The sequence below is a fragment of the Ictidomys tridecemlineatus genome, chromosome 7, assembly GCF_052094955.1.
Source record: "Ictidomys tridecemlineatus isolate mIctTri1 chromosome 7, mIctTri1.hap1, whole genome shotgun sequence".
Classification (NCBI taxonomy): domain Eukaryota; kingdom Metazoa; phylum Chordata; class Mammalia; order Rodentia; family Sciuridae; genus Ictidomys; species Ictidomys tridecemlineatus.
The window spans coordinates 64,120,520-64,132,748 of NC_135483.1; the positions used below are offsets into that span (position 1 = coordinate 64,120,520).

Consider the following 12,229-nt stretch of genomic DNA (forward strand, 5'->3'; position numbering starts at 1 on the left):
ACACACACACACACACACACACACCACATCTTTGTATAAGTGTCTATAATAGGATACTGTCAAAAAGTGTTAGAACACTGCTCTGTGCTCTTTTCACTCCTTGACACCCTCTGCCACAGCACATATAATGTTTTATTCACAATTAGTAGACTTATGTCTTTCTTCACTAGAACATGAACTGGCTGCTCTAGGCTAAGAATTCTGCCATTCATCTTTATACTCCAGTGTCCACTCCTGGTAATTGTTAAATCGCACCTGCTGACTAAATGAATGAATGAACAAAAGATAGAAAACCTAAAATAAAGGTTTCAGATTCCTAAAACTGATTCAGGAAAGAAACAGCTAATTACTCTCTAATGACTGAATTCAAAGTATTTTTAAAAAATATTCAGGATTACCTGTCAATCTTTCCACATTAGATTAATCATTACTTAAGTTATACATTATTTTATACTGTATATAGGGAATAATGACAAGAGCAAAGCATTTCCAAGATCCGTGTGTGTGTGTGTGTGTGTGTGTGTGTGTGTAATTTCCACTTTCTAAAATCGTAAGTATCAGGTGATTTCTCTAATGCCTGCCAATTGCAAAGCATGTCAGTACTTCCCTGGACTCCTTGGAGACTGGTGCAGTTTTTCTTTCAATTTATTCATCTTGAAAAAGTCACAGTATTTTGAATTTGCACAATATCAGTATAGTTGCTTGAAAGTAAAAAAATTGTTATGTAAATGCTGAATGATGCTATTGATCCATAATTATTACTAGACATGTCTTACATGATTTTCTTCATTATCACCATGCAAGTAATTTTCCCAAGACAAAGAATAAGGACTTATTCATAATATGCTCACTTCATGAGGGTATTGCTAGGATATGCAATATACAGTGGTCCTTCATGACCATGGGTTCCACATCTATGGATTCATTCAACCTCCAGTGAAAATACTTGGGAAAACATTGTGTCTGTATAAAACATGCACAACCTTTTTTTTTTCTCTTGTCAGTATCCCCTAAATAAGACATTATAATGAATTTTTACATAGCATTTACATTGTGTTAGGTATTGTAAGTAATCTAAAGATGATTTCAAGTCAACAGGAAGATTGTGTAGATTGTATGTGAATACCATACAATTTTATGTGAGGCTTGAGAGTCCACAGACTTTGGTATCCATGGGGATCCTGGAACCAATCCCCATATTGAAGCATGATTGTACTCCAGCATATATAGTGAATGTATTTATCATTTCCTTGCCAGTATGCCCATTGATAAAGCTTTCTAAGTGCTATTGTAGTGCTAAAGCTATATTTATTTACCTCAAATTTCTCATATCACAGGTCTTGAGTTATAATGCTATTAGTTTTTCTGAAAACTACTATCTATTGTGCAGCATGGGTTGAAAGAGAGGTCCTGTCCACCTCAGTAGTGGTGTTGGTCACAGCAGGAGCTGGAAAAAAAAAACAGTGACCCTATCTCAGAAATGGCTTTCTGTAGTTAAATAAAAGGGAAGAGAAAGCTCTGAGCTCTTCCTAGACTGATCCAGGGCCTGGATAGGGTACCATACACAAGAGAACCTTAAATAGAGCAGGAGGTAACAACTGTGTGGTAGAATATTGGCCCTTCACGATATTGACATTCCAATCATCAAGACATGAATACATTGTCTTACATGCTAAGGGGGATTGACATTGCCAACAGAATGAAGTAGTTAGCTGATTTCAGGATGGAGAGATTTTCCGGCATTATCAAGAAGAGCCCAATGTAATCACAAGGGTGTTTTTATATAAAGAGTGGAAGTTGATAGGTGAGAAGGAAGCAGAGGCAGGCATGAAATAGTAAAAGACTCACCCTACTGTGGCTGACTCTGAAGATGGAGGAGGGAGTACCAGACACAGGAGTTGGGCAGCTTCTAGAAGCTGAAGAAGCCAAGGAAAGAGTTTCTCCCCTAGAGCCACCAGAAGTGCAGCCCTGTCCATACACTGATTTTAGCCCACTGAGAACCTTCCTAGACTTCTAAACTACAGAAGACAAAAAACTAGTATAAGTTTTGATAATTCATTAGAGCACTGAAATACCAATAAGAAACTAGCATACCAATTTTACTAATGATTGTAATCTATGTGCTTGATCTGCTTATCTTAATATTTATCAGCAAGATAAAGATGATTATTATCTTCTTTTGAGGAAGAAACTGGAGTTTGATGAAGGATAATGCAGATGTTAAGTTTCTAAAAGATACAACTTGCCCCTTCTAAGCATGGAGGGGAGAGTGTCTGATCTAGACATGGAAGCAGCAAAGAAAGAGTATTAAATCACGAAACACATCTCCATGCTTTCTTCGTTATCTCTACCTCTTGTGATACGGCCTATTTCAGAATTTAGTTCTTTTTGTTGCATGATTTCAGAGTGGTTTAGTGAAGACATAAAGATACTCTGATGATAATGAGCTGACTGTTTTTTTTTTCATACATCCAATAAGATAATAATTATCAATCCTGATTTGGTTAGGATGAAGTTAGATTAATAAGTACTGAAAAATCATGTGTTAAATAATGTGGTATGCATAGCATCCCCATGTGTTTTATTTTTCAGGCTTTAGAGCATTTCTCTGATGCATCAATTCACTCCCTGACATAAAGAGAAGTTGGGGAAATAGTTATCACTCTGGTAGTTGTTATGCTGAGTCAGTGCACAAGGTGAAGGGATTTTCTGAGTGAATTTGTGGTACATAGATGCCCTTCACATGCACTCTTCCAACTCATCAGCCTCCATCAATCTATTTGCAATGTAACATCCATTCCTCTGTCAACAGGAAAATTTCCATGATATGATACACTCAGTCCCTTATTTCTTCAAAAAATAGATTTGCAGCACTATGTAAAGCACTTTTCTGAAATCCTATGCCATTTTCTTGAAGTTTATACCTTCATTATTGAATTGTAATACTAGAAAATACTCTTGAGATACAGGATTTGAAAACATAGAGGTAGAATTTAAGAAATTTTTACAAACATTTTAGAGAGAATTTTTTTCACTTAACAAAATTAGCTCCAAAAACAATGTAGGCAAACACAATTGGCATTACAGACTCTACTCTTCTGTGCACCCACATTTCTACCTCACCTACCTGTATAAGCACCGTGGCCATTTAGACCATCAGAGATGATTCTAAAAGTCAAGCAATAGGAAAAGAAGATGACAAATTAAACTGTTTTAAATTTTATCTAGCTTTATTCATTTCACTGATTCATTGGTTTCTGGTTTCACTGACATAGACTTTGCTGTCTAACCTCTAGCAAAAATAACAAAAAACTAAACCAAAGCAGTGAAGACTTTAATACTATTATTGTCATTATTGGATGAGCCATATAAGTAAGCCAGACCTGGATTTCCTGGATCCATCTCAAAGCTCATATACATCCTAAGGCTTATTTAGCTGTCTATAGGTACATGAAAACTTCTTCAGGATAGTATCTGCTTTATCATAGTGGTAAATATCATGTTAGAACTTTCATGATATTTCAATAGGAAATAGAGTCACATTGCAAATGCTATTGATCTCCTTTTTTAACTCAGAGATATGAAATAAAATTCTCAAATTATAGTTTAAAATATAAGACCATCATTGGCATAGGCATACATATATACATAGAAGATGAATGTTACTAATATAAAGCATGATAATGCCCTTGGAAATTGAGTAGATAAGTTATGGAAATGGAAATAAGTATTGGTGAGCTGAGGGTCCTATAGATTTTGCATACATAAAGAACCTGCCTTAACAACCCAAAACCTCTTAGAAACCCAAAACCTAAGAAATATTAATTTAGCTAATAAAAATGTTACTTGGAGCTTTTAAATCTTAACTTTAAGAATTAATACTTCATGATTATAAAATATTTACCATGTGAATTCTCAAGCTAGAAGTCACACAGAAGAGAGGACCAACTCATGCAATATGCTTTAATTCCATAGTCTTTTGTGAGATTGTGGTTTGATCAAATGCTTTCTTACGATTCTACTGACACTAGTGACCCTGTTTTGATCTTTTTCATTGGATTTGTCTCTAGTGAGTAGAGCAAAAGTCCAAGAATAAAGAGAGGGAAGGCAGCTCCCTTCTCTTCCCATGAGGCTGACTTTCCAAGACGCTTAGTCATTAAGAACGAGCCTGCGTGCTTGGCTTTTACTTGGACAGAAACTAATCCTGTAGACTCAGTCTGTAAATGCCCAGGAACCTGCTTGGTCACCCAGACAGAGATTTTATAGCTCTTTAAAATTAAGTGTGAATTAATTTTCATAATTAGGAATAATCATTATGGGCAATTATGCAAGATGCCATGTGAAACATTAATCATAATAGATGTATCAGTAAGATACTGTATTTTACAGTATTTTTATTCTGATTTCAATTGTCTTTTAATTATTTGTTTATTTGGTACCAGGGATTGAACTCAGGGGCACTAAACCACTGAGCCACATCCCCAGCCCTATTTTATATTTTATTTAGAGACAGGGTCTCACTGAGTTGCTTAGCACCTTGCCATTGCTGAGGCTGGCTTTGAACTCACCTCAGCCTCCTGAGCCACTGGGATTACAGGGATGCTTTTTTAAAAAACTCTGTAGAAAAAGAGACATACTCTTTTCCATCCTATTCTTCATAGCTGTCAGGTTCTTACCTACCTTAGCTTTCACTTACAAATGATTCCATTGTTATTTAAGTCAGTGCTTCTTTTTCTGTTTTAAATCCTTGTCTGGTTGGTTTTGCTTTCCTGGACTATTTTATTGCCTTTGCATTTTCTGGATTTTTCTACCTGTATTTAAACTTCCAGTGTCTCATACATTCTTTTTCCTGCTGTATCATCTCCTCAGACCCTTCTCTGGACCCTGCATCCTTCTGTTCTCTTCTGGATTGGGTTACTTCCTAGGTACGCCATACCAATGTAGAGACTTCCTCCTATGCTCTCCCAAATCAAACCACTGTTTCCCAAGTCATGTGCAAGCAAAGGTTTAATAATAGGTTCTCAAACCAAACAAGTCCTGATTTTAGCATTTCCCAATTTCCACTTTGTAAATATTCCCATCACGGCCAATATCAAATTCCCAACTTGACATTACTGACCAAAGACTTGGAAAGAAGTGCACATGGTGACCTTCCCAGCCAGTTCCAGGGGGCTTCATCACACCAGGGATCAGAACCATTTTGATAGTAAAATTGATAAATTATTTTCATACTTTTTCTGAGTTAAAGTGACCTGGATGTCATCCAATTTCATTTGGTGACTCTGGGTCATGTTTTTTCATATTGTCATTGGTGCTTATAATTATACATAATGGTGGGATTCATCGTTACCTATTATGCATGCACACGATATAACAATATAATTTGGCCCAATATTTCCCCCTTTTCTCCCCACCTCCCTCCCTCTGGTCTATTTCCTTTATTCTACTGTTCTCCTTTTGATTTTCATGAGATTTCCCCCACACCTTTCTTTTCCCTTTTCCTCTCTAGCTTCCATGTATGAGAGGAAACATACTTTATTATTAATAAGATGCTCTAGAGTTGAAAAGTGGTGTCCTTAGAGATTGTGGAATTCAAGCAGGAAGTATTTATATTTACCAGTGAAATAAACCACTAAACAGCTTAAGATGATAATTAGATGGAATAGTTAATAAAAATATGATGGTATTTTACTTTTGAAGTTTTTTTTTTTAATTATAGTTGTTAGTTGTTTTTTTTAAATACAATGTTCAAATGTAGTTGTAGGTTTGCATGGTTGTTGCAGCTGACCTGTGTCTTATTCTTGGTAAGATCCCCTTTCTAAATTTGATAACCGTTGTTGTTTTTTTCCACTCTTTTTTTTTTTTTTGACTCAGCTCGAATTCAATTTTTTTAAATTCTCAGAGAATAAATGTTAATAAATAGCATTTTGTTTTTGGTACCAGGGATTGAAAATTTGACTTCCCTTTCATGATGTGTTGTCTCTTTAATATCATAAAAGGGAACACTTTCCATGCATCCTCTGGTAGAAAGAGGAAAGGGTTTTCCTCTGAAAAGTTCACTTTAAAGGATTTGTGATGCAGGACAGCTATAAAATAGGGTAGCTGTTTCAGAATGAATTGCCTAAGGCTGCTCTTCAGGGTTGCTTTTTTTTCTCAGCGAAGCAGTCCTGTTTGGACATAAAAAACAGTGCATATTTATATCATTGATGGGCCAATAAATAAAAGGAAGCTTCCTGGGAACTAATTAGAGTCAGAAGGAGATATGAGCAAGAGATTGAAAAACAGTGCTGCTACTGACATTGCTCTGATTATTTTGTGTTTTAGCATTTCCTTGCATTTTGCAGATGTAGGAGATGGTGACAAATCATTTCACAATCAGAAAATACTCCTAAAATGAATGGGGACTTGGTGTGGTTCTCTTAGGCATTTGTTCTTTTCTCTTTTCCTTCACAACTTAAGCAAGGTAAATTCAGCTTACAGGATGGAGGACATTTCTTTATGTCCAAGGAAATTAAAGCTATTCAGGCATACACCTGTCGCAGAACTGGAAAAATACCAAGGGTGCCATTTTCATCTGAAAGCTGCAGTTTCTAGTGCCATCAGAATAGCTAATCAATCACTGGATCATTTTATTAGAGTTCCTACTTTATCAAAGGAAATCTAGAAAAATGCCTCAAACATATGATTATGTTCAAGTATGCAAGTAGAATTGTAAAAAATTTAGACATAGAATACAAGAACTACCATGTGTCTGTGATAATTGACATTATTGGTATTCATTGCACTATCTGAAATTTGCCTATTTAATGGTAAATGGTTTAAGTGTACAGGTTGATGTACTGAAGAATTATTTTAAAATACAATTCTATATAATGCAAATATAATAGACTATGGTGTCTCTAAAATTGTTATGGCTCCATAATATTTATTTGGGTGTCCAGAAAGGATTTCACCTAGTCTAAATTTTCATGTAGGTATAGAAACTTAGTAAAATGTACTTCCAAGGGAATGTTTAACTCTGGTTTTAGTCTTGAGCCAAGGGTAAGTAAATAACACGTTTTCAAAATGATGATTACTTTAGTCATTATCACTATTGGAAGTCTAATGAAAGGAGAAGAAATCAAACAGGTTTGGTTAGTATATATTTAACACAGGAAGGCAAAGTTAAGTAAGAGTTTTGTTTTGTTTTCAAAATGATACCAGCTGTCATATCATTATGGTTATTGCTCTAAGTATGTTATATTAAGTCAATTATTTCATTACAAACAATGATAAATTTAAGTCTTATTTGTCTGGATTTTCTATTGTAGAAAAATACTTAACGAGTATTTCTTAGTTCTCTAGATAGGTTCAAAATTTACATTTGGAGCCATAACATTGAAAGTTATCTCAGTATATTTCCTGAGAGAAGTTGCATAAAACAGTACATGAAATAGGTACTAAAATTCTAGCAACAAGGGTGGATTCCGTGTTGAGGCACTTGCCAAGCATACATGAGGCCATGAGTTTAATCCCAGCACTATAAAAAATAATAATAATAATTAATTAAAATAATGCTCGTGGTTATGATGCTTACAAGTGTTGAGATTGAAGATGCCGACCTCTCCAGCAGTGAAATAAGGATTGAGATGGTGACATGATGCTTGGATAAGCTACTCATGAACTCCCTTTGCTTTGTTGCAGCTCTCAGCATTAGAGAGACAAATCTTTGACTTCCTTGGCTTCCAGTGGGCACCTATTCTTGGAAATTTTCTACATATAATAGTGGTCATATTGGGTTTGTTTGGAACTATTCAGTACAGACCTCGATACATCATGGTGGTAAGTCTTATTGTTATCACTGCTTCTTCATATGAACACTACACAATTTCTATAAGAAGATGAATGAAACAATTTTATAGAGGTCCATCTAATAAAATGTATTTATGCTGTTCTAGCCCTCAACTGTTCAATTCTGTTAAGAAATATTACTCGGTGGAACAGACAACATGATGAATGTTTTACAGTGGGAACAAAGCAATATGTCCTGATGTTTGGGATGATCTAGTGTGACTCACTTAAAATAGAGTTTGGATAAAGTGGAAGGACTGATTTTGATCTCATTGTTATTATGAGATGTAAGGTATGTTAATTATTAATGTAGCAGTGTAATAAGATGTCATTTATCTTCAATGACATCTGTCACTAGCCCTAGAAACCAATCCTGTTTAGCATAATTGTTTAATCACTGAAAACAATATAATTTTAATTAACTTAGGATATTTCAAATGCATGCACTGAAAAATTTAGTGCATGTTCCTCATATATTTCATACAGTTTATTATTGAATTTTTCTCCAATTTCCAAGATATATTGGAAGCACCAATCCATACTCCACACTGTGCTGAACATGGGCAGCCCACACTCCATTACAGGTCAATTTCATGAAGTACGTGCTGTTCTTCACACTCTAGTGGTAGTTATTCAGTTTAACTAGTTGCTTTTTCTATAAAAATAAGGCAGTATTGTTGGCTAGATGTATAAACAGGTGTTGGAAAATGATGAGTGATAATAATAAAGGTATTGAAAATAGGAATAACATAGTCTAATGTAATTATTGAGCCTGAATGAATGTATAGAATTGGTAAATGATGAGTGATAATAATAAAGGTATTGAAAATAGGAATAACATAGTCTAATGTAATTATTGAGCCTGAATGAATGTATAGAATTGGTAAATGTAGAGTTGGTAAATAGTTTCTGCAATGCAGTAATGTTGCCATACTTCAGGGGGAAGGTGACACAAATAAGCCACCTTTCAATTTTTACTAATCCAATTTGTTGGAAAAAAAGGTGTTTTTTTTTTTCCCTATAAATGTACTTGTTCTCTGTGTTGAATCTCAAAATTGGCTTTTTTGATATCTTCCATCGTATCAAAGAGGTGAAAATAACTATCCCACAGGCAGACTTGGCATTCAACATGGCCCCAAGAGTGTCTGATATCACTCAATTTGCTGCAGGGCTAAACAATTTCTGCTTTACTTTGCTTCTCTTAAGAATAGCCTCTGCTGAGCCACTGTGTAATCTACTAGAAAGATGTTTCCTAGAGTCAGACTTAGAGCACCAGATGCTTTAATGTCATGCAGAATATCAAACTATTATTGGGTTCTAAATATGTTCTAGTTTGTTTCTATGAATACAGACACTTTTACCACCCACCAACTTTTTAAATTTTATGTTGTTCATGTTCTGCTAAGGCCCCAAATGCCAGCTGACTATGAAACCAAGGGCTTCTATAGAATGCGGTTGCATGTACCTGTTAAAGATATTATCTAGTCCTGTTGTTTCTGCCCCCTGCATGTTAGCCCTTCATACTCTTCACTTAACCGTAGCCTAGCCTTCTTTTCTGTATACATGGATTTCCTGCTTGTTCACAGTCTTTCCAGAGTCTTTTTTTCACTTACCTGATTCATGGCTTAAAAACCTTTCCTGGTTCCAAAATCTAAGAATATTCTTGACTATTGCACTTTACCAAACTCATGTCTCTGAAAGCTGTTCTCTCTCCCTCCCTCGCTTCCTTCCTCCTTCCCTCCCTACTTACCTTTCTTCCTTCCTACCTTTCTTCATTCATCCTTCCCTTTCTTCTTTGTTTTCTAACTTTGTTCTCCCCCCCCCCAGTTATTTATTTGGTTATAAAAGATACTCCTTTAGTCTCTACTAGGTGTTTGGCATTGTGTGGGGTGTCTTGGATGCTGTTGAACATATACAGATTATTTGTGGCCTTCTTGGGTGCTCATTTTACATTTTAGTGGGGGAGATCTGCAGAAATGTTGAACTATGACAAGCGATACAGAGAACCACATTGTGCCAGAGATGCCTAATGAGGAGTCTGATGGTGGCAGGGTGACAGAGTAAGGTGTCCTGCAAAAGTGCTTGTAGTGCCAGTGAGTGTGAGTTCACAGAGAATACACTGAAGGGGTTTCTGGGTGGAAAGCATCACGGAGTGTGAAGAAAGAGCTCAATACCTGTAATTGGCACTCACTCATCAGACATTCATAGAGTACTGCATTGAACTAGGTCTGGAGAGCTAGCGAAGAATGCAAATTACAGTCCCTACTTTCAAGGAGTTCATTTTGAAGGGAATGAGGAAGTGAGATACAAAGTCTTGGACTCTCTGGAAGTGGTGGAATGGCCATGAATGTGGAATGAGAATAGCAATGAGGCAGAGGCCTGGGAAGTCTGTGACCAAGTGCAGAGCCTTGAAAAGGCCCAGAGGTTGTATTCTGTTTATGTTCCCTCTGCTCTGACCCGTCTCTCTCCCTCTTGCTCTAACAGCCTTGCATGGTGTTCATGCCCCAGTTCTAGTAAGTTCTTTCAGTCTCTCATGCACATGTCCTTGCATGTGCTTTCATGATTAAACATTCTCTGTTCCTTTGTCTCTGTGTCTTGAGCGTGTGTTATAATTTGTTGGCATTCAAGCCCTCTCTACCAGGCAAAGAGCTCGCTGAGAATGTGAAATGTAATGCATGCTCCATACGTATTTATGTGTGAGGAGAAAGGCAGTTTTAGGCCTTTCAGAATCCTCAAAGAGAAACATCTGCAAAGATAAGCAATTCATATTTTTACTCCTCTGATTTTCCTCTTTTAATGCATTGTGCCAACCAAATCTCATTTTCTTGGCTATTATTTAGACCCTCTCCTAGGAAGGGAAGAGAAAGAACATATTAAGTTGTGGGAAAGCCCTCCATGCCAAACATTTCATTTTATTTAATCTTCCCAAGTACCCTAAGAGGTCTGTATTAGCATCTCTGATTTTACAGATAAAGAAAAAGGTTAAACGGTTTCCTTGCCCAGGGAACACAAACAGCAAAGGAGAAAGCTGAATGTCTATTGGCCTCCCTCATTTTATTATGAAGTTGCTTTAGCATAATCTGTGCTTTGCTTCTACCACCAGATCTCAGATGATACCTTGCCATTGTCAGCATAAGTTTTGACCGAGGAAATTATTCTGCCCTGCTTCCTCAGTCAATTGTCAAATATTATTGCCTTTGTAGGCATCCATCTATACATTTTCTATTGGAGAAAAATGCCTGAAGAATCAGTAATCAATAGTATGGAAAATCTTTCTGCAAGGGATTCTCTTTACGTGAAGGCCATGTTGTTATTTGGGAAGGTGATTACATTATATTTATTTTGTTTTAGCACACGATAGGCAGCTATTCTTGGGTTGTATTCATGACTACTTTGGTTTGATACTACTGCTGGCCTGGAATTAATTCTAGTATTAAAAAAAAAGACTGAAATTGAATGCAGCATATGTCACACGAACCAAGGTGTGTCTGGGGAGGCACCAATTTTTCAATAGCAGTGAGAAGACACCTGGATCAGAAATCCACACTGACTTCACTTATCAAGGAAAGAGCTTTTTGATTACAGATTTTTTCCCCAAATCACTTCTGCTAGTCTTAATATTGGCTGAAACAAATACCAATCATGCCAATTAAATTTCATCCCTTCAAACTAACAGTTTGATGCATCAGGTATGTCCTAAGTGCTCACCTAGAGATGAATGAAATATGATGTCTGTCTCTGAAACAATTCAGTGGAACTTAGATTAGTGTAGATTTGCAAAACATAGGTTGGAAGTTGCTGCCACTTCTGACAAAAATTGGGTTTGCCACACTTGAATTCAAAGAGTTAGTTAGCACTGTGAAAATGGTCTAGATAAAGGACAATGCAGAACAAGAACTGCGATGTCTATAGGCAGATTTCCAAACTCCTTAGAGTGGAGACCAAAGCTTATTAAAATTGCCCCTTTGCTTACCTATCCTGTACCTACTCTCCATGGGTCTCCCTTATGCCAGGCATGCTGAAGGATTTGCTGTTTCCAAAGACTACATGCTCTCTGCCTCTTCAGTTCACACATACTAACCCTTCTGCCTGGGATATTCTCCTTGCCCTCTTGGAAAACATTTAATAATTCTTCAACTGAATTGTCACCCACTAAAAGCCTTACCTAAGCACCCCACTCAGGGCTGAGTGCCTTGTGCTCCCTACTGCGGCAGATCCTGATGACTCTCTACCCTGAACCCCCACTAGTTTTCACTGTCTCCCTGCCAGTCTCACTGCATGCAGTGGTGAACTCCTGGAAGAAAGGACTGTGCCTACCCCTTGTTATATTCAAGATGTATTCCTGCACGTAGAGACTTTTTAAAATGCTTTATCCTTGACTGGACACATCATAAGTGAA

General features: G+C 36.6%; 1 protein-coding gene across 2 annotated transcripts in view; it reads left to right on the top strand.

Moving 5' to 3' along the window:
• Nkain3 (sodium/potassium transporting ATPase interacting 3) overlaps window positions 1-12,229 on the top strand; it is a 601,616-nt gene that overhangs the window by 278,916 nt on the left and 310,471 nt on the right. For both annotated transcript variants that reach the window (XM_021724914.3, XM_021724915.3), the window contains exon 2: window positions 7,684-7,821. In XM_021724914.3, the coding sequence (XP_021580589.1) occupies window positions 7,684-7,821 (138 nt within the window). The remainder of the gene's footprint in view (window positions 1-7,683; window positions 7,822-12,229) is intronic.